The following is a 22,572-nucleotide window of genomic DNA, read 5'->3' on the forward strand; positions in this document are numbered from 1 at the left end:
GCTTGATCTGCCTTTCTTGATCATTAGCCCACAAGGCAGCTTGTGTGCTTTTCTGTATCCAACACTTCTTTCTGCCTGGTTTTTTTTTTTTACTTTTCCAGAAGGATTTGTTCCTTAGAACAGATGAACCACATACCGAGAGAATGAACGGGCCAGATTGTCTAGTGCTCAGCACCCACCGTTGAGGACAGATTTTCCGGAGAGCTCAGTTTCCAAGGAGGCATCTAAATAAGTGACAGATACTCAAAAGTGGAAATGCTCCCACTTATTTTGGTGCTCAACTAGTGCTAGAGCTGCTTTGAAAAACTTGCTCTCCTATGGCTGTTCTTCGCTCACGCCACACGACTTCCAAGTCTCCCTCTTTTGTACCCTATGTACGGCCCTCTCCCATGCTTGTCCTCATGCCATGCTCCATCCCACGGGTCTTGACTGGCCGCCTCCTGCTTGTGGCTGAGTCCTTCTGCCATCATTAAAAGGTCAGCACGTACATACACTCACATTTCCTTCAAGGGGCCCATCAGGGCTAATGCCCCCAAATGCAGAACATATGTGCAACATAAATTAATTGTTAAGGCTAATGCTGATTGAAGTTTGGTAATTCAGCCTGCAGGATATACCATATGTTTGAAGTGTATTGTCCAAGTTTAGATTTTAAACTCCCAAGGGCAGGGACCACTCCTTCCTCTGTGTTTACATAGCATCAATAAGACCAACAGTGCTTGGGTCTGAAATACATTAACCTTAGCCAATGCATTGTTAAGTTTAATAATGACTAGTTAACATTAAAGCACAATGGATAAAATATATGGACAAAGACATATTTTGGCAGAGATTTTTGTCATGTTTTTGATGCCAGATTCCTACCCAAGTAAATGGTCATTGGTCATCTGAATCATCGACATTGTCTGCGAAAATTCACCCTTCATATTGCCCCATCCTGGTTTTGCCCTGTTCAGCAATTGACCCTAAGCTATGGACCACTATTTAGGGTCACTTAGACAGAGCCCACCTAAGTGAGAAGTCAGGAATAGGAAGGCACCTAAATGAGATGCCAGACAGCGGGCTCTGGGAATCACAGAGCCAGGGTGTAGGTGGGGAAAGGAAAATAAAGGCTTTGGATGCAAGAACTTAATGTCATTTCTTATTATTTATCTCATTAATTTGTAGTCCCCAGAAACCACACTCAAAGGTTACTGTGCACAGGCCCTCCAGCGGGAGGATAAGAGAACTATAGGAATAAATCCAAACCCCGTCTGAACTGAAGGGCTGTTTTTCAGTGCGAGTTATGCAACACGTTAGTACCTCTAGGTATAGGACCAGTGGGATTTAAACTTGTACAGCAGATGGTCCGTGCATCATTGCTGGAATGCGCCTGCTGACCCTAGGGCAGAGCCTGAATGGACTTCAAAAGAGAGACTGAGCATGCTTCAAAGTGTTATTGTTTAAATGTTCCACTAAATGGGGACTCCGGAACAAAATATCTAGCTGAGGTCAGTCTGAAAAATGTCAACACACATAATGAGAAAACAGCATGTTGTGTGAGAAAGAATATTTCATAGGGGTATTCTGGCTATTTTGAGTTGAAAAAAACACTTTTATCACGTATGTCAGCAGGTTGTCATAATCTAAATGTCTTTCCTCGTGAACGGGGAGCTTTGTTTGCTTTTGTTGGAAAGAGCGAGGTCTGTATGTGAAGGTCATAGAAGCCTTCAGAAAGTGTGGTTTGTCCACAGGCAAGTACACTGGGAGAACTGTCAACCGAAGTTATGGCAAAGGTGTGTTGCAGTACAGCATTGACTGAAGCCTTGATCACCTCCCTCCTGCTCATGTCAGAGGGAGGTTTGGAAGGATCCTGTGTTTGGTATAAGAGCACGATCCTGTGATTTATAATTGTGTGCTGTGTTCTGTTCTGTTCCTCCTAAAGCCCATAAGGCCTGTTCATAGCATATTCTTTCACCGGTGTAATCCACAAGTTTTGGCTTCTCAGTACTCTATTCAGAGGGAATTTCTGTAGGAAAAGGATCGGGTTCATGTTCGAATCAATAGCATTAATATCATGAAGGAAGATTTCTTAGGCAAGTCAAGCTTAACAAGATCAAGCCTTCAGTAGGAAATTCAAGATGTGGCTTTTGATTTGCTGGTCTGGCTGGGCTGCATCTTAGGTGTTGTAAATATCTGTGGTCCGGTAGCTTTTGTTCGACAAAAGGTTTCTGTGTTGGCCACTGGCAATTCAACATGGGTGGCTGAAAAATAATTTCCTTTGCTGGAAGCTAGCAGCAACAACCTGAACTTTCACAGCACCTTGTCCTGCTGGGGCATGCCTCTATCTTGATGGAGACACGTTACAATAACACGCAGATTAAAAGCTAACCCTCCCTGCAGACGTAATAATGATCCAATGCCAGGAAGAGCAAACAAGACCCATGTTAAATAAAGGGAAGGCTTGTTCGTTTCACTTGTCAATATTCAATGAGATCAGCCAACTTGGCACCCTGGGCTGAAAAGAAAGCCACCCGGCAAGGTAAAAAGCTAAAGGGCTCCGGAGACCTATAAGAAAGTGAGGTGTCATTAAATCAAGAAGATAACTTGGGCCTGGTTGTGGAGTCTATCTTTGTAACGTGTTGTAACTGACACAAAACTTGAATAGCGATCAATTTAAGTGGGTCAAAACTAGCATCCACACCCTCCCCGGAGTCCCGGTTGTTACGCTCAGTATCGCTACTCAGCTGTTAGCTGTGGCCCAGATTAAGCAAAAACTGCAAAGACGTACCTAACCGAGTATGAATTCAGCAAAGCTTCCAGGCTTATGCTTATCTTCAGTGTATGCTTAACTTCAGCAAGTATAGAAACCCTTTGTTAAATACGACTTTTAGACCTGCGGAGAGCTGATAAAAAATCCTTCAGTTTCACCTTTTTTATTCTATTTGCCAAGTGCTACAAATAGCTGATACTCGATGTGTAGATTGTTGCAAGTATTCAGTAGTCAAAATTCAAAGTGTGTCAGTAAGTTAAAGGTGACCTGTTATCTCAGTGTTCCCAAAGCAGAGGAGTTACAACACATTTCTGATTAACATAATTGGTTTTAGGAATCCTGGTTCCCTGGAAATATTGTCACTCCAAAACAGACGCAGTCTGCAAACTCTCCAAACTTCAGCTTGTTAAACTCTTCGCGGAGAATAAAAAGCATGAGTCAAGACAAAGTGAATTTGTTTAAAAAATCTGGACAAAACTTTGCACAACAGGGAAATAAACTCCAGTAAACTGAAGGAAAAGATATTACATCCATTACTCAGTTCACATTTTTTACTCGATTATAATAGGACTATAAACATTTTCTGTCAACAGCTTACAAAGAAACTTGTTCTAAAAGTGATGCATGGTGAGAACTTGCATCTAAATTGGGTACGTCTAAATTAGAGGCTAAATACAGAACATTCCCAAAGGTGGCTTTTGGTTAGAGCTAGTCAAGTAATGCAGAAAGGAGTTCCCAAATACTGAAATAAAAAACACCCCCAGGCCTCACAGGAGTCCCCCCTCCTTAGGTTCGTTGTGCAGGAGTATTTGAGGGACAGCATGTTGATTTGGGCTTGCACTTTGCGGGCAAGCGGCCCCCAGTTCTTGCAGAAAACGCGCTGTTTGGTATTCTCCTCTTGGAGTGCGAAACATGGCCAAGTGTTTTCCTGAACAAGGAAAGACTCGTAAATGCACTGGGTGAGGCCTAGAACATTTCAGTTCTCGGCTTCAGTAGGTGGCAGAGATTCTTTAAATTCTCTTGCTCATTTACATTAAGCAAACAAACAGAATTCCCAAACCACGAAGCCCACAAATTATGTATGTAGCTGGTCTATGTAATCACAAGTTCCCTTTACGGTTACTTTTATCTTCCCTCTCTCTCAAGCTTTCCTCTGCCCGTATCGCTGCTGGTCTTTATTAAGCCCCACATTCTACAAACATTTATGCGCATGATTTACTTTATGCTTTTAAGCAGTTGCAGAGAGTTCAATAGGTGTTAAATAGATAATGAACTAGAACACAATAGAACTGCATATCTGCACGGATCAGGCTGAACCAAGCGAAGTTAAGGCCGTACAGAGAGTTCAGCACATGGGTAAGAGTTTGCAGGGCCTTAGCTCGTACGATCTACCCCAGCTGGCATTTGTCTTTGTGCACCACCTGGCACAAAGGGACTCCGAAGCTGACCAGGATCCCTACATCCCAACGGGCTGTAAATAACGAACTGCTATAGGGACTATAATTAGGCACCAAACAGCGAGTACGCGAAGTTCAGGAAGGCTCTAGCACAGGGTATTGCCAATATCTCTGCTGAGGTTTGCATCTGTAGATTGTTCATTCAAACACTGCCTGTTTTGGGAATGCTAAAAGATTCCCAGCGCCCATCAGCTGCTACCTGACCTCTTTAAAATAAACTTGTCTTAATGGGTACGTGCCTGGATCACCAAAGAGACTATCAAATTTGGCACTGTGCTGCGGTGGGAAAGCCAAGTCCGGGTGGCAGCGATGGCTCTACATTCTTACCCTCAGCTATCTTATCATCAGGCCGAGGTTGCGGCACAGCGATGTGGGGCAATGAGCCCCCTGCCTGCACGCTGCTTGCCCAGTGGTTCAATCACCGTTATTCCAGACATCCGTCACACACCATTATGCAGGGGTACATTTAATATCAACTAAAGGAAAGGTGAATGACTGTAAGGGCTTTTTCAAGGCTTTCGCAGATATTCGTCGTCGACAGCAGCATGCCAGGCTGAGAGGCCCAGCCAGCAGCTGGCAAGGCATGTTTTATGTAGCTTTGTGAACACAGACTATGCAAATGTATTCAAAGGATGTTCTAGAGGCAAATTGGTTGGAGCTAAATTTGCCCAGATGCTCTTGAGTCTGCTTATTAGAGCCCTTAGCTTGAAAATTAGCTGGAACTGACGAGTCGAATCAGAGCTGACTTTGGGATCTTTGCACGTTAAGAAAACCACAACCGGATTAAATGTGTGCGCGTCTGTGCAGCATGGAAATTCAGCTCTGACGCCTCCTCTCGCTACTCCCAAGATGAGGGCTTCACAACACTTCATCTGCGCAGAGCCCCTGTAGAGGACTGGGCAACTATTTTGCTTTGAGTTTTTAAGTTAAGAAAAAATGAAAAGATAGTTTTCTCTTCCATCATGTTTTTGACTTTTGTACCTGCATTTCGTTTTGCCTGCGGAGGCACTTCCTGGCAGTGAACTCACGCCTTCCCTCTCCTGTTATATGTTCCATTACCAAAGGTGAATAATCAGGACAAATATGAAGAATGAGAGAAGTATGTACTTGCTTACTCAGGTAATGAACGCGAAGGATGAAATCACCTCAATCGTGAATTAAAAACAATTACTTGAGGATCCTGTTGTGATGGCAAAAGATACGGGAAGGAAGCGGAATGTGTTGTGTTGATGGCAGTGGTACTTTTGCTTCCTTGGACTTCTGCCCCTTATAAGGCAAGTGTTGAAACCTTTCTTTCACCTGAGTATTGACTTTATACTCTAAGAAAGAAACCTGTGTCTTGAGCAGTGGTTTAAGCCAGTTTCTCCAAGACAACTGGTGGAGCGTACCTGCTTGGCCACAGGGCATTTCCACAGATTTACCGTACGTTTGCCCCATTTGCGGCCGACTCTGCAGTCATTCGGAGAGCACCATGGCAGCGGTTCTGCCATCTCCCTGCCTTGGTTGCCCTATGCCAGACATTAACTTGGATCAGCCTTGCCCTTACGGCAGCTACACTGCGTCTGACCCCTGCCTGGGTGTACAAAGGTGGGAAAAGGGTGGGCCGTTTCCTGCGCTTAAACAACTGAGCACTGTTAGCTCAAGGACAATTGAGCCTCTGGTGTTTATACTGTCTTTGTCTGGATAAACTGTATGGATACAGTCCCAACGCAGTCACCAGGAGATTTTCTTGCTGATTTTCATGGTGCCGGCATTTCACCCTTAATGTGTATTTTAGGCATCCCCGTCTTGAACCAGAATCTCAAGCCTCTTAAAACTGCATTGCAGTCATGCTTGGATTTATTTTTTAGTACTTCTGTTTTGCTGAGGAGACCAAAATTGGGCACAGTTTTACAATGTATGGTCTTCCTGGTGCCCTACAGAAGGTAAATGTCACCTCCCCGAGACACATTAAGTGATCCCTTTGCATAGTCTACCCAAGTATCCTCAAAGAATTTGACACCAAGGATGTCCCAAGGGATTGGCCTCCCAATGCCGCCTCCCAGGATTTGAGCACTCAGCTCAATGTAAAGCTCAAAATATTGCTGAGGCAGACAGAGATACACAGTGTCTTGCGCTTCACAGAACCCAGATGTGTTTTGAACGCACCAGCTATAAGGTAAAGAATTTGGGTCAAATCAGAGAGTTTCTGTTCTTTCAGCCTCCAGCTTTTCTAATTGTGTTGCAATGATTGCTCTCCAGCTGTGAAGAAATACAGAAAGCTTCTTATTTAGTAAGTTTTCAGTAATCCTAAAGAAGCCAGTTCCTCCCTCCCTGGAAAGGCGCAGCCTGTGTTCTGTCAGAAACATCTTCCTAAATTATATCAGACACCGAAAATACCTTTCCAGCCCCATAGGCTGGGGTAGGACTTACAGTATAGTTGCACTGACATTCAGTCAACGTGCTTACCATTTCCTTCTGGATTCTTCCTTGCCTTATTCTTGATGGTGTGTTAGATCTGCTAACAGGGGAGGAGGTCCTGTAGAGGTGAGACCATCTTTTACTTAAGAGATATTGAGAGATAGACCTATTTGGATTTTTTGCTTGCCTTTGCATTCAATTTGTATGTCATCCTGGGACTGCATGGAGTATTTCAGCATGAAAAACATCTGGAAAAAAATGCCTAGGAAAAACTACAGATTTAAAATAAAAACAAAGATAAGCCCAACCAACCAACCAAACCCTTGGATTTGTCCCTGGAGCTTAGTGACTAAAAGATGATGGCACAGAAGGTTCCTGGATTTATCCACCCTCAACATCCTTTTCTTCCTCAATGGGAATTATACTCCTGAGAAAAAGTCAGAGCTGGTCAGGTCTAGCCCTGGCATCTTTCAGTGGATTATTCCTAAAATAAAGAGGCTTTTCCAAGCCTGGTGGTTTCAGATGTTATCATCAATGTTTATTCGTTTGTCCTCTCTTTCCATGGAACTGGCAATGGAGGCAATTTCTGTATCCAATACCACTGTTATGTCTGTTGCTCTAATCTAGCTACTCATATGGTCTCCACCGTCGTAATGTTTGAGCACATCCCAAGAATTAAAAAAAAAAAAAAGAAAAAAAAAAGAAAAACCATCGAACAATAACAAACTCTCTCTTTCTTTCTTCCCAGCCTGATCTTAGTAAGCGTCTTGAGTTTTTGTGCTTATACGTGTGTGAGGAACTTAACTGAGGAAAAGCGGAATTGGAGCAACAGGTCCTACCTTCAGCTGTGAAAATGAGAGTGGGAAAGGCTGGCATGGGAGAGGCCACCCCAGTGACCCGGGCTGCTACAGGAGTCTGCCAGGGCTAGACGTGCTTCCCCTAGTTTTTCTACTCCTTGGCCCCCGGCTCAGTAGCATTTTCCATGATTCCTGGAATCTGGCAAGTCGTAAAAGTTATGAGGGGCAGAGGGTAGACGTGGGTTTTTCTTTTGACAAGGAGAACTATTATTTCTGCCTGGAGACGAGTTGCCCTGATGGGCTGTCAGTGGAGGTGTTGCTTCTATTTATTCTGACCACATTTGGATCAAGAGCAGTGTCCCTGTGTGTCTCTTCTCTGTCTTTGTCTGGGGATCGCTGTATCGTGTTCCTGTGGTCACTGAAGTCACCCAAGACAAAACTTACCCTGCAAATTCATTCTCTGTTTTAGTTAGCCTGCTCTCTAGAAGGCTGTGACTAGTTTTTAGTGGCTTGTTGGGAGCCTGGTCTTATCTGCTCACCTATTACCCAGTTTCGGGGCTCCGGACCTGGGGAGTCCCATGGAAGGAAACCTCCACAAGCCTTCGGGTCCATCAGCTTTGGGCTTTATCTGAGGGGAAGAAAGTGAGTCCCGTGTGCATGAGATGGGCTGGGTCTCGGTGAAGATTGGAGGGTGTTAAATCCTACCTGAGTAAGAACAAGCTGAAGCTCTTGCCATGTGCTCTGAATCCAAGAGCAGCAAATGGGGGAATTAGCAATGTATAAAAATATAAGTAAACACATGCCAACATTAATTGGAGGAACATGTCCTTCTCACTGACCTTAGCCCGTGTGACTGTAAGGGACACGAGCCCTTGATTTCTCCTCTGTAACCAGTATACAGAAACCTCATTTCCAGCTGAGGGATTAAACTGCACGTGAGGAAATGATTGAGTGCATTCTTGACACACCTTTTTTTAGACCTGGATCAATGAAAAGGAGTATCGTTGTGTCTCATATTTGGGCTGGAAACTAAGCAATTTGCGTACTTGCAGGAATGAGATACAGTTGTCTCAGAAGTTTTTGTTGGCAATAGGACAGGCAGCTGTCAACGCTTCAGTCTAGAAGTAGATGCAGCTCATTAGGACAGTTGGATATCATCAGATTAGCTGGGCTTGGAGATAGGGTGAGACAGGAAAACATGACAAGAACTGGCATCGCAAACCCTCCCCCTTCAGAAATACTACCTCAAAACCAAGGAATGTTGTGGTCGATCGTAGCCAATATCAATAGAATATATCCTAATTTAAGGGCAGACTTGCCAAGTATTTCAGCATGGGTTTCAGTGCCCCTGGTACACATAAAAGTTATGGCATCAGTTCTGGATTTGTTACTGGGACTCTGGTAATGATGTTCCTGGCATAGCACTCCTTGCAAACACGTACTTTGGAGGAGTTCCCATACATTTTTTTATTGTCCACTAGAACTGTGGTGGCAAGCTGTGTGAAATCTATCCAGAAAACTGGGAAAAATCAAAACCAAAGGGGAAAGAAAGAACCAAACCTGATCAGAGATGGCAAAGCCTTTCTTGTGTGGGCCTAAAACAAGGTCTGAAGTATGGGTTGACTATGTAAAAGTCACGGAGGACGGAGTTTTAGACTTTCTTTCAGGGCCCTTGGACAACTGCCTGAAATGCTCCGTTCAGTTTTGGTACCAGAAAGATGCTTGCAAACTGGAAACAATTCAAAGACGAAAGGCAACAGAAGCAACAGCAAGAAATACCTGAGCGGCAGCGGGGACTGGTTTTGGAGAAAGCTTAAATAGACTTGGCTCAGTGACAGACAAAGGTAGCCAAGGTCCTCGACAATGCTCCATGCGTATTTGAAAAATGTAAACGGCAGCAGGCAGATGAAGTGTTTGTCAGCGTGCATTGCTGTGATTTGGTTCTGTGTTCAAAGCCACTTTGTCCTAAGCACGCTTCTCTTTTCAGAGCTTGAGCCCTAGCTTTGCAACGCGAGCAGCAGGGATACCTTGTGTTTCTTTAGGACTTTTCATCAGATGATCCCCGAATGCTTTACAAGTGTGAATTAAAGGAGCTTCACATTAAAAACCTTAAAAAAAAAAAAAAGAGGACTAATTTATTAAAGCAAAAGAGGACCTGGATTCTGCAGTGGGGTGAGATCCTTCTCCCTTTACGTTACCACAGAGTCACAGAGGATTTGTTATCCGCTCTTTGTTCCTATCTGGGGACACTGTGAGCAAAGGAAAGGACGGTTCCTCAGTTGTGGAGAGTGCGCTGCAACAAGGAGCGCCAGGACTAGAAATTATACCAAATTAAAATGTAGGGGAGGAGTAAAAGAGACAGAATTGCAATTTCTTTGGAGGGTATTAGCCTTCGTCGTCGCAACTGCTGCCTCCATTCTTAATAATTGAGTTTGGTGTTACTTCTCTCCTGAGCAGCACCTCTGCTTACTCAGTACTGATTTAAGGTTGCTAGAGCAACCCCAAAACCACTTCCTATAGAGCAGAGATGTGCTCTGCAGGCCTCCCCGGCCAACATGGTTAGCAGAAGTTGTGAAACTTCATGGAGGAAATACAATGCAAAGTACTAAGAGGTGTGGAAACCTTAAATGGGGATGTAACTGCAACCACTTCTTAGTCAATGCTACGGGAAAATAGGAGCGTGACGGTCTTATATTTAAAAACCTCTTTATTTTTGAGGCAGCTTTCATTCTGTTAGTAATCAAGAGGAGACTGCTTTATAAAGAGAATAAAACAATTTTGTTTAAATTTTAACAGTTCCCTTAAAATACTATTTCTGTGCACGCTGAGCCTGTGTGACATTGTTTTAAGCCTTATACTTCTATTTACCATTCATTTAGCTTTCATTACTGACAAAATCTCAAATGACAGAGGATGTGCAAAACCTGCTGGGTGATTTGCAAAATCTTCCGGTCTTGGAAATTTTTCTAACGATGAAATACTTTATTAATTGCTTCGATTTTATCTGATGACTGGCTATTGACACACGAATCCCGAGGGCTTTCCAACAAGGAAGATCTGCACTCCTTAAATTATAATTTCTGGGATTATGCTAAAACACGGTGTAAAAACTAGTATTCATTATTATTCAGACAGTTCTCGGTTTCAAACATATCTTCCATGAGACTTCAGCCAAGAAGAAAACAAGGAATTCACATCTAGGCTGTTTACTAATGAAATCCCTAACTATTTCTGTAGAATTTGGTTTACTACACAGTTGTATTGGTGCGATCCTGAGAAGGAAAGTTCAGGATCTGCTTAACCTGGGGTTTCTCTTCCAATACATTTCCTACCGAATTCTGTGAATTGGAGATTACTTGAGTAGTGCTCCTGATAAAAGCGTCCCCAGTGCTTTTGATGTTGAGCTTTTGCTCTTTGGCTGTCGCGTGTCCTTGGCTGTAACAGTAATACAGCAACTTCTGCTAGTTTCCCCTCATATTCTCAGAATAATTCAGATTTTGGTATATGCCAAGAGAATCATAAAAATACGGACCGTAAATTTGGGTCCGTGTTTCTGCGAGCATTGGTAATGAAAATGGTCCTGGAATATTGCAGCTAGTTAAAGTATCACCTTGCTAGAAAATACCAGCAGACCGAAAGGAATAAAAAACATCAGAGAGCTTGAGAGACTCACCCATAACGAAAGGTTAGAAGAATGGCTCTTGAACCAAAAGGCAAGTGGTGATTTGGCATGAGCACAAACATGGAGGTCAGCGTGGATTTTTATACAGGAACATGGGAAAGATGTTATTTGCTTTATAGCTGAGTCAAGGCATGTCGTTACTATATATTTATCCCCTGATCTAGACACAACATGGACAAAAAGATGTAGAGCGTAGCTGGGATACAACCGTGTCAGAGTCCCACGCAAGCTGGTGACTTACGCTAGTTGCTGTCACCAGGGAGCCCTCGTCACGGCACTCCCTTGTGCAGCTCCCCAAAGCGGGGGCAGGTGTCTCGTAACCACGTCCCCTGTCCCACCAACGGTGGCAGGAAGGTGTTGGACTAATGGTAAGACATCGATGCAAAGAAAATGCCCTTTGACTATTAGAAAATAAGTTCCAGCAGCGTGACCTGTGAGGCTGGGAGGCAGGTACCCACCACAGACCCTCTGCTAGCAGCTGGGGTACATTTAAAACCAGGTTGTGCAAAATATTAGACTGTGCAGCATGCAGCAGCCCAGCACTTGTGGGATGCTGGAGGTCTGCAGACATCTCCATGGGTCTTAGGCTTCTCTCCCGTCTCTGATTTCTGCCCTGCCGAGGTTTCAGTGCATTACTGTCCTGTCATGCGATTTGTTTTATAACCCAGAGGGGACAGCTGAATTCCTTCTACAGCAACAATATTTTTTGTGATGCCAATGCCATGACCTTTATTCATGAAAAACAAAGTACGAATGGGGAAAGCAGGGTGGAGCTCCGTCAGAAATGTAATGTAAACAGCTACAAAGACGTGGCTCTGCTCCTCCAAAGCTATTTCCCACCAGGTAAGAATCAGAGCAACAGGCATTGCAAACACAGCAGAGATCCTATCTGCTGTTTTGTTAAGCTAATTGCCTATACCTAAAAGCAAGGTCTAATAAAAATTGCCAAATTGAACTTTCGGTCAGATTAGACAACATCATCATCAACAACAACAACAACAAGGGCTTCCAAAGGATTTAATGGAAACAAATTCCCATTCCAGACATCTGCAGACATTTTTAAAAAGCCAGCCTCTTTTCTAGCGTTCGTGAAAGTAACATGAACAGTTCAGCAGGAGAAGAGCTCCCGTTTTGTTGTGGAAACAGTCTCCGCAGTACCCTTGAAAATTCATCCTGAGGCAAGTTTGAAATAATTCATGCTTTTGCTCTCACAGAAATATCTTGATGTTTGGAGCAAACAGCTGTGATGCTGGTGGAGAACAGCAGAAATGTCACCCGGATTCAAACCCGTGTCTTACTGGGAGAACTGGGAGCTTAGTCTCCCAGTAGGGAAGTGAAATTCAGGCAACATTTGCAAAGCTGCCAGGAGCTCCGGGGTGGCATGAATTCAGCTTGAGGGGAAAACCTGAGTTTAAGCCAGGTGGAGGGGGCATGTGGCAGCGTCCGCTGCTCCGGCTGGAGATGGTGTCCGTGCCCCTAGCTCCGGCAGGCCAGTGGATGTGCCTCTGTAAACACCACCTAGGCCTCCATAAACACCATCCCAGCCTCCATAAACACCATCCCAGCCTCGGCACAGCTTCACAGGACCTCTGGGGGCATTGGATGGAAAAGCTCCCAGGGGCCCACCACACCCTCCAGTGTGAGCCTCTGCTCAGTGATTTACTCGGCTCCATCACCGGGTGACCCCGGGGCCTCAGATGACGACCCAGATGACACCCGGTTTCTGCTGCAACCCAGTCCGGCCACACAGCCCCGCCATCAGCTCCCCCTCCACAGCCCCCCGCCGGCTCTATCTGCGGGGTGACACGGACCAAGGGTGTCTTTGTGAGCACCGAGGGCATCCCCAACCCGCTTTGGCCGCTCCGCAGGTCGCTGGGACGTGCTTCCCAAGGAAATGTGGGAGCCTGGGGACAAGTTTTCACACTTCCCTCCATGAACCTAACAAGCCCGACAGGCAAACATGAAGGAGTAAAAGTAAGAAAACTTCAGGTCTTTGGGTGACAAAGACAGTAAGAAAAAATTGTGCCGGGACCAGGACGGGGCACCCGGCAGGTAAAACATGCCCGTTCCGGGGACAGTCCTAGCTGAGTGCGTAGTTGCCGGACTGGAAGGATCCCAGTGTGATCTCCTGTGTCGGTGGGTCTCCGGGAGGCAAAGACCCGCATGGTGTCTGACACAGCAGCTGCAGGGCCAAGGGGCTCCTGTGCTCCTCACAAACCTGAGCCCGAGGTAATCGAGAGGGTCCCGGGTGGCTTGAGGGCGGCCTTACGAGCTCACGGTGTGTATTGCTCTATGTTAATGCGGCTTTGTGATTACACGCTGCTTTGCTTAGATCGGCATTTTAAATCAACTGCTAGCAAATTTTATTAACCGCATGTGAAGGGAAGATCTGATGTCATTTTTTTTTTTTTAAGGAACAGTAAATAACACGCAATTTTCAGAAAGAGAAGCGTTTCTAAAACCAGTAAGGAGCCAAAACACAAAGTGGTGGCTGCTTCTGAAGCCCTGGTCGTGTCCCTCAGTCTTGTCGACTCTCCTTATTTCTGGCTGGGCTTATGCGGAGGAGAGACTCGATGGCGACATGCTGGGCCGTCGCGAGGAAGGCTGGGAATGCAGCATGCGTTGGCCGGGCAGGGTGAGGCTGCCAGTGCATGGGTATTTGGGCATTTTTTTTTTCTCCTTAGCATTTGTGTTTGCTTGATCCGGAGCCATGTGGCTGCCGGGGCCTCGGCAGCTCTGTCCCTCGCCACCAGCCCCTTCTGCCACAGGCGCCACTCCGAAAGCCTTCTTGAGAAAGGTCAGGGAAGAAAAACCCCTCACTCCAGCTTCTCTTCTTCCTCAGTGGGTCAGTCTCTCAGCAGGTGGGGGGGAAACGCCTCGTAAAAATACCGTTGTCAAGGCCGCTTCTAAAGAACACAGCAGATACACACACCATTAGCATATAAGGACAGGCAAGAAAACTCCCTAAAATTCTGCCTTTCCTCATAACAACAGCGAGTGAGTCACCCTGGCCTTGGGCCAGTCGGGAGCGCGCTGCCCAGGAAGCACCCGGCCAAACTTTCCAAAACCTGCATCTGCCCAGGTTGGGAGATAAGAGTCAGGTATCCCGAAAGAGAAGCGCAGGGATGCCGCAGTGAATATTGCCGAATTTATTTTAGGCAGCGGAGGTTCTGGCTGAAAGATCACTTGAGAGCATGCCAAAGGCCCAGAAAAGGTAACTGCTCAGGGAGGCTCAAGGTCACCCAAGCCTGCAAGCCACCGGCCTGACATCGCTGCCCTCCGCAGCGACGTGCTGCCGCGGAGGTGAAAGCCCAGGCATCCTCCTCGGAGCACGTGGGCAATGCGGGATGTGTTTGTGCCCGGGCTGTGCCAGAGGACGGCGGGCATGGACGTCCCCGGGGCGGTCCGAACCGCCATAGCGGGGAAGCGGAGAGGATGCCGCTCTGCCGGTGGAAAGAAAAGCTCCCGGAGCGCTGCCTCCCCCGCCACCAGATGCAAGCAATTTGTTTTGTATTTTGGAATGGTAGTCCGGAAAACCGAAGCGCTGTGTGTTTAAGTTTATATTACATGTTTGCTTTCCAGTTTTTGTTAATTAAAATCATGTAACTGGATGAGCAGTTACTGGATAGCTTGCAGGGTTTATTTGAAATTTTCTATTTTTTTCTGGACGCTCAAGCATTTGATGCCCTTTCTCTCTCTGCTTGCAGTGCATTAATTCACCTAGCTAGAAACTCTATCTGTCTGAGCCAGTAAAAGCATGCATTTGGGAATGGTTTTGTTTCTTACAGTATTTTCTCTTCGTGTTTGCCTACACCTGCCAGTGTAATTTGTCAGAATAAACCAGGTACTTTAAAATCATTTTTTACACGCTCTTCCTAAGTGTTTCGCTGTCACTTTGAGAGGAAAGGGAGCAGAGGGACTCATAAGCAAATAAAAAGAAATATGAGCATGTATGAATTCACTCTTCTTCCTCTTCGGTGAGTTTAATCCGTCGGCTTGTCTGGATCAGTCACGTAAGTCGAGAGGGCTCGGCTGCGTCAGTGAGCTCACCACCATAAATTTCTGGACTATTTTCCACTGCGATGCCCGCTGCCACCGGGGATGTGGTCAGGCCAAGCCTGCCCGGCTCCAAAGGGAATGGAAGTGGTTCTGCACAGCAGCCTCGGACCCTGCTGACCTTTTACTGCTTCCAGAGCGGGTCTGCCACAGCTACACGCGCACCTTCTCGCCTACACCTCCTCTGGCTTCCCAGCCTTCAGATCACCTTTGCAGCAGCCGTGTAACCTTCTCGGCTTTGCAGGAGCTCTTCTGCTTGTGAGGCCACGGGATTTGCTCTACAGGCCAGGCAGCAGCAGAACAGAATATTTAGCTGCAGGGATGTTATGTATGTTATTAGCAGGGAAAGAGGCACGTTCCAGAAGCGCATCGTCTCCAAGCACACCTCGTGCTACCGGAGTAGCGCTAACAGAGGACTTACTCCACTGAGGGAACGTCACTTCAACTGCCCAAACTCGAAGCTTTACTTAGGACTGAAAACATTAAGCGTGGACATGTGCAAGGACATGCCAACATCAGCAGGATTTGCTTTGGTCTGCAGGCAAAGCTCCGAGTAGCTCAGTGGAGCACAAAGGTGCTTCTTTCACGCGAAAGTGAGCATCACCTTAACTCAGCAGTGCCTTTCTGTGCAAATCTCAAACTGTTCTGCGTTGTGTCAAATAATGACTCCAGAATTAGATCCAACAAGATGACTTTTTTTTTTTTTTTTTTTTTTTTTCCCCAGCAAGTACATTCAGAGACTTAGCCTTTTCAGGGCTTGTATCTTGGTTATTAATAGTATCGTTTGCCTTCTTTTGGAAAATTGAATTCATGTGATAAAGAGGAACTGTATGTATCAAATTCTGAGGCAGAAGTTCTGCTACGAGCGCTCTTGTAAAATACAGAAGTGGAAAACGCAGGTTATGTAGCAGAAAATTATTTTCTTTTGTGGGGCTTTTTTTTGCAAATTTTATATGATTGAGCCAGCAAAGAACAATGCCAACGTTAAAAAAAAAAAATCCGCTACCTGTTGATCTTGTCCCATTTTCGGCAAATTCAGGCAGGCATTGCAAGATTTGATAAGAACTCTTATGTAATCTTAGTTCAGGCAAAAAATGATTAAAAGAGATAAGTTACCATACATCTAGTACCAGGTAAGCGGATTATAAAGAAAAAAACTGGCAAGTGCAATAACTGGATTTACTAATGCCACGTAAAATAAAAAGATGAGCACAACTTTGGAATTTTGCACAAGGCAAGTGCTGCAGAATTTTCCTTGGGGAACAATCCTCTACTGGCAAACCGTGGTCGAAGAGGACAAACAAATCCTTTTCGTCTTTAGTTGTTGTGGTTCTGTTTAAAAGCTAGAAGACGTCAATTTTAGCATGTGGAATGCAGTTGTAGAAAGAAAACGGGTTTCCTGAATTTTCGGTGATTGACTAAAATCCACACACACACTGGTTATTTTAATTTAAGGAAAAAGGATTTTGTTCCTTTATCCTGTTACATAACACTGGATCTATTCTCCCTTGAACACACAAGTATGTTTATCATTAATCTTAAAGGGAAACAGTCGTCCTTCAAAATCCTTTCTGAATTTTTATCTTTTTTTTTTTTTTTTTTAAAGTTCGATCCCAAATGGCTGGATACGAATTGAAGATGAAAGCACGCTGTTTATTTTTTGAATTAGATTACTTTAACCTCATTTATGCATAGTTCTTTTACTGTTTTTCCCAACAGCAATGATGAAGAAAAAAACCACGGGTTTAGAAGCGACTTCAGAAATGCAAAACATACGGTTCGTACAGCATCCAGCGGGAGACAGAGTACCTGTTATTGCTTTTTAGCTCATTTTTATGAAACTGTCTGGCATTCAGTTTGGAGACATTCTTTAATACTACCTATATTTTTCATTCTATAGTACATTCCTTTCAAGGACTTTAAATTGCTCAGGAGCTCTGGAAAACCCCAGTGAAAACCTTTGGATATACGAGAGTTTTTTATTTCCAGGTAGCTGACTGTCAATAACTCGGGACACTTCACTCTGGTTCCAGGCTGTTTGGTTCCTCTGGGCTTGCTCCTCACTTCAGGAATCGGCCCCTGTGAAGGAACAGACATTTCTAAGTTCGACTGGTGTCGGGACAAGACCCGCTCCAGCCTTTCAGACTTGCCGAACGCCTCAAGTGAATATGTAACTAGCTTGAGGTAAGGAAAGGAGCAGTGGAGACAATCCCATAATGGCTAGGCACTCTCAAATATAAGCAAAATATGCCACCTGTAGCATTAAAATCACATTCTTCATAGAATTTAAAACCAATGGGGCTACTTAGCAAAGACCTGTGGTTTTTAGTTGTCTTTGTGTTTGGTTTGGAAACTGGGTGCGGGACCCCATCACCGGCAGGTTCACGTGATGGGGAGTGTACCAAAAACACGGGGCATGTTTTGATTTCTGTTTGATATCTTATTTATACATGATTTAAATGGATAAACCAAGAAAAATTAACTGTCCAGGCCATAATTTCATCTAAAATAAACAGACTAAAATTGCAGCAACTTAGTGGATTGTGTGGATTAGCGAGACATCCTGGTACGTAACAGCAATAGCAACAGTTCTGTTCCCTGGTTTAGCGATGCTTAAAATCTGCAAACCAGAGTCACTGCACGATGTGTAAATCCCTCACAAAATCTGCCTCCCTTTTTCAAGCTCAGGATCCTCTGCCATACAGGGGAACCCCAAAGGTTGCCCCCACATAGCTTTGCGTAGGAAATCGGTGTTTGGGGAATCATTAATGCGATGGACTTTTTCAGACCATCTTTTTGCCCTTCTTGCTTATACCCTTCTTTACAGGCAGCGCTGTCTCCTTGGGCCCTGGATTTCTGCTGGACTTTGTGCCTGGATAGATTTTGCTGGTTTTGTTTTAACGTTTATGTGCGAAGTCTTCCTAATCCCTGCAAAACCTTCTCCTTGTTCTTGCCCTGCCTTGGTCTTGAGTCTGTGAAACACCATAGAATCATAGAAGTGACTAGGTTGGAAGGGACCTTTCCGATCATCTAGTCCACCATCATGTTCCTTTTAGCTGCCACACATTGAAAAGAAACAGGTTTTTCTCCTGAAAATGCAAGAAATATTAAATCCATTTTGATTTCAGAATGAATGAGAATTTGCCGATGAGCACATTTTAGATCTCGGTGCAACATCCCTCCCTCCATCCTCCCCACCTGATGGAAATGTGATCTAACCCTGCCGCACGCTCGCGTTAGTATGCATCCATCTGCGAAATCAGGCACTCGCATCCCTGCCCCTCGAGCCCTCTTTTACAGGGTGCAAACACAGCGAATCTCTTCGGACTTTCGTGCCTTCTCGGTAGATTTCCACACGTTGTAGCCAAGCTGGGGATTTGGCCCAGCGTCTTTTTTAAACCCTGTGACCCAGACGTGGAGATTAAAAAAGAGTTATGTTATTGGATTAAACAGATACCAGAGGCGCTGACTGTATCAGCACCCGACACCTTAAAACTCCAGAAAGCGGCTCAGCATGCTAATGGCGAAAATAGCCTCTAAGAAAGAGGGAAAACGCGAAGGAAGGTGATTGCTGACCTGTGCCTTGGCCTGGGGTGCAAAACCCTGCCGCTCCGCCTGCTCTGCAAAGCAGCCACAGCAACATTATATTCTGCTTTCTGTACGTTTCTTAATACTGTATACACTCGAGATCCGGTAGTCAAGCCATTTGAACTACACCTGCCTGCAACAGGAATGATTTTGGCCTGGCTTAGTTAACTCTGGGTTCATGCCTTGATGGTGGGGTTTTCAAGGGGTTAGGCTTGGTTACGCTATGAATGGCACCAGCGCACAGTGAAATCGATAGAACTGCGGGAGTAAAAATACTAACAGATTAAAGCCAGACCTACAGGAAAAGGATAGTAATTTCAGGCCCCATTTACATGCTTAATATTATACACATGCTTACGCTTTGTAATTTGGGCTCCAACTTGCGATTTGGGTTACGTAAGCGAGCCGGAGGAGCCAGGGGCAGCAGTGCTGCCGTACGCTGCGGCGGCTGGAGGCTGAGGCCCCCCAAATATTCGTCAGGCACATTCTCGGGAGTTGTGCTGCCTCATAACGAAACAGCAGACAGCAACGCGCACATTTATGACACAAAAGGACTAATTATTATTGTTATTATTCCACTTAGTTCCAGGTACTGTTTACACGCCTCTAACTTCAAAACAGCTTTGGCTGACAGTTTGTTACCCCAAACTTTTTTTTTTTTTTTTAAACAGAGAGAGCAACCATGTGCTTTGTGTGGCTGACTTTTCTTTTAATGAGCGAGGAGCAACAGAACAAGAGAGAGCCAGAGACAGAAAATACAGGCTTTGATTCCTCTAGAGAACTTGAGCAAAATATTCCACTGCTGTCAGTGGTACAGCTGTGCTGGCAGGATCCTTAGCACAGATGAGGCTCCAGCCGCCACTTACATTTCACCGATGTGAGCGCCGGTTCCTAATCTGCAGCAAGGCATCCTCGCTGCAACCGAACAAGTGGCTGCGCCGGTGAGAAACGTTGCGCTTCGTTCCCTAGTGCGGCCAAGAGCCACCTGTGTTTGTGGTCCCTGGTGGGGTCTCACAGAATGCTGGCTGCTTTCAGCACAGGATGCCCACGAATACAAAGCTGCAGTAAGGCGAGAAACCTGAATCAGAAGACGTAGGCGGCAGGATGCGCTACATCATGTTATTAGTTTAAACCAGGCTGTTTAGTGGAGATATGTCATCAACTAGCTGCATATATCCTATGCCTGTCTCTATTTTACAGTTAAAAACCTATTCACTTTGCACATGAGCTCAGATACTGGAAAATCACAGAGTGGACTGGAGTCAGGGAAAACCGCTTGCGTGACTGTGGCACGCTGTGTTTGGCACACTGTGCTGCCAGCAAGGAGCGTGCAGAAGGGGTGCAGCGCTCTGTGTTTTTGCATGAACCAGCCTTTTCTAGAGACCTCCCTGGAGGCTGCGGTGATGGAATTTGATCCCCCGGCAGCCTATGCATCAGTGACGGGCTCCAAAGGTGCCTCGCCCAGTGACTGCCACCCTAGTTTGTGGTGTAGGAAGGTTGGGTCTCGTACCTGGGAACACCTGGGAGAGCAGGGCTGTGGGGACTGTTCACTCTTCTTTGGTCCATCTCCACTGTTCCCAGTGCAAGGTTAGCACCACGGGACTTCTGTGAAACACAGATGGCCCAAAATCTCCTTTTCCTTGCTGTTCTGCCCTCACAATGCAAACGGTATTTTGCAGTAGAGAGGATCTTAGCAAGTCTTCAGCAGGGGTTATATGAAAATGCCTAGCGAGTCTGCATGCTGCTGTATCCTTCCGTTAACAGAACTAGAGGAGATGCGGGTGGGAGAGCAAAGACATATTTGAGTCATGTACCCGTTCGCCTGCAGGAGAAAAGCACCAGCTTTCAGTGCAATGAAACCCAAAGCAGGAGAAAACGTTGCCCTGTTCATTTCTCCTGCCCATCGCCCTGGCCGTACTTTGTCCTCCAGCTGTGAGGGGGCTGCCCCGTGCCGGGACTGCTCTTTTGGGGGAAGACAGAGAAGAGCAGAGAGATCCCGGGTCTCCCAGGTACCTGCCAGGCCACGCTCCCTTGGGTTTCCTCCAGCAGGAGCCTGTTGCCGAGCCCAAATGCCCCAAAAGCCTGGCTGGGCGACACCGGGTCCGGAGTCCGAGCCCTCGCCAACCTTCCCGGGGGGAAAAGCGGCCGCGGAGGAGCAGAGCCAGGGCCCGGGAGCAGGGAGGAGCAGCGCTGGTGACAATGCCGCGGGATGCTTTGTCTGTGAGAAGGGCGCTCTTTGTGTAAAGATTAAAAAAAAAAAAAAAAGATTTTTTTAGAAAATGTACAAAAATGAAGACTAGAGAGAGCAGAGCCGCGGCTGGCAGCCCTCCGCTCCCCTCCCCGCCCCGGCAGCCGCGGGACGAGCGCCGGCTCCCGCCGGGCCGGCTCGGGGGCGGCCCCGCTCCCCGCGGGGGAGGGCGGGCGGCCCGGGGCGGCCCCCCCCGGCGGCGGCGGCCGCTGCCCCGCACCCGCCCGCCCCTCCCCGCCGCCCCGCGGCCGCCTGCCAGCCCGGGCTCCGCCGCCGTGTCTGCGGCATGGCCCCTCCTCCCCCACACCCCTTCCTTTAGGCTCCCCCCTCCCCAGCAAAGAAGAGGCCGTGCCGGTGTTTTTCCACTCAGCAGGATGGGTGATGCTCAAAGCTCCCTCATTAGACAACAGACACGAGAGGTCAGGAAGAAAGCGCTTATAAATTACCGTTTCCTCCCGCTCGGCGCTGCTAGTCGCGCCGCACCGCTCCGCCGGACCCGCCGCAGGGGCGCAGCGGCGCGCAGACACCGCGGCCAGCGGACGCAGGTACCGGCGCCTCCCGGGCGGGCGGGCAGCGGGGCCGGCGCGGAGAGGCGCGGATCGGCGCCGGCTGCCGCGGCGAACAAAGGGCGGCCGCTCCGCGTTCAGCGGAGCCGAACCGAACCGGGCCGGGGGCGGCGGCGGCGCCCTCCCTTTGTCCGCGCCGCCTCGGGGTGCCCTCCATTCCCTTCCCCCCCTCCATTTATTTATTTATTCATTCTTCTTCTTTCAACCCCCGCTCCTCCCCAGCCGTCTCGGTACCCCTGCGGGTTCCTTCTCCCCCAGCGGTTATTTTCATCCCCCCCCCCCTTCACCCCTCCCCACACCTTGCGTTAACTTTTTTCGCGATAACAGTTTGCAGCAATTCCCCACTTGCTGGCGGCCCTCCAGCACATCCACGGAGCACGCTGCTCTCCCCGGCTATTTTTGCCTTTTTTTTTCCTTTTTTTTCTTTTTTTTTTTTTTTTTCTCTCGCCTTCCCACCCCCTCCCCGCTGTATTTTTTCCTGCTTGCCGTGGGCTAACCTCAAGCGAAGAGGCTGGTACAGGCAATGCTACATCTGATGCTAATAGGCCTACCAGGTGGGTAATACCGCTGCCTGCTCCTTCCCTTTTTTTTTTTTTTTTCCGCTCTTCTTCCTTGTATTTTGTTCATCCTTGGTGTGCTGAAATCAAAGTTGGGATTGGGGCTTGAAATTAAAACGCAGGGGCTGTGCAGGGCAGGTTAACCGAGCTCGGCTTGGTGCGAAGGGACGATAATTCTGGGTTCATCTTGGGGCAGCTTGGATCCAAAATTCACCCTCTGGCTTTAAGATAATGAATGCCCATCTCTGCCTGATATTGTAACAGGCGGCATGTGGGAGGACTCGCAAGGTTTCCATATAAGAACATGGGAGAATTTATTTCACACAGGCGAAGAAACATGCAGAGTATGTGTTATTTAGGAAGTGGAAGGCAAGCTGTCTTTTCCTTAGGCAGCTCCGAGGGTGGCAAAACTTTGTATTTGGAAATTGTAAAAGCTGATTTCTGCTGTTCAATAAGAGTTACTTTTAAA

General features: G+C 46.7%; 1 protein-coding gene and 1 long non-coding RNA gene across 17 annotated transcripts in view; one reads left to right on the plus strand and one right to left on the minus strand.

The window, feature by feature from the left end:
- Positions 1 to 22,572, plus strand: part of SLC6A6 (solute carrier family 6 member 6) — a 96,069-nt gene that overhangs the window by 15,811 nt on the left and 57,686 nt on the right. For 5 of the 11 annotated variants that reach the window (XM_054216371.1, XM_054216372.1, XM_054216375.1 and 2 more), the window contains exon 1: positions 21,316 to 21,525. The exons of 3 other annotated variants lie outside the window; for them this stretch is intronic. Coding sequence is in view for 2 of the 8 variants with exons in the window: in XM_054216368.1 (XP_054072343.1) it covers positions 22,070 to 22,100 (31 nt within the window). In the remaining 6 variants the exon portion in view is untranslated. Of the gene's footprint in view, positions 1 to 21,315; positions 21,526 to 21,994; positions 22,101 to 22,572 lie in introns of those variants that run through there. 3 more of the 11 variants (XM_054216368.1, XM_054216370.1, XM_054216376.1) reach the window with 2 other exon arrangements.
- LOC128915668 (uncharacterized) lies at positions 12,090 to 22,312 on the minus strand. 6 transcript variants are annotated; one of them, XR_008468718.1, is made up of 5 exons: positions 21,427 to 21,532; positions 20,243 to 20,966; positions 19,599 to 19,791; positions 18,364 to 18,545; positions 12,090 to 17,223 (listed from the first exon to the last, which is right to left on the minus strand). It is a non-coding gene; the product is annotated as an uncharacterized LOC128915668 (long non-coding RNA). The 6 variants fall into 6 exon arrangements; XR_008468720.1 differs by having other exon boundaries at positions 12,090 to 13,994; positions 15,266 to 17,223; positions 18,364 to 19,791; XR_008468719.1 differs by lacking the exon at positions 21,427 to 21,532 and adding an exon at positions 22,098 to 22,312 and having other exon boundaries at positions 18,364 to 19,791.

The sequence above is a fragment of the Rissa tridactyla genome, chromosome 10, assembly GCF_028500815.1.
Source record: "Rissa tridactyla isolate bRisTri1 chromosome 10, bRisTri1.patW.cur.20221130, whole genome shotgun sequence".
Classification (NCBI taxonomy): Eukaryota; Metazoa; Chordata; class Aves; order Charadriiformes; family Laridae; genus Rissa; species Rissa tridactyla.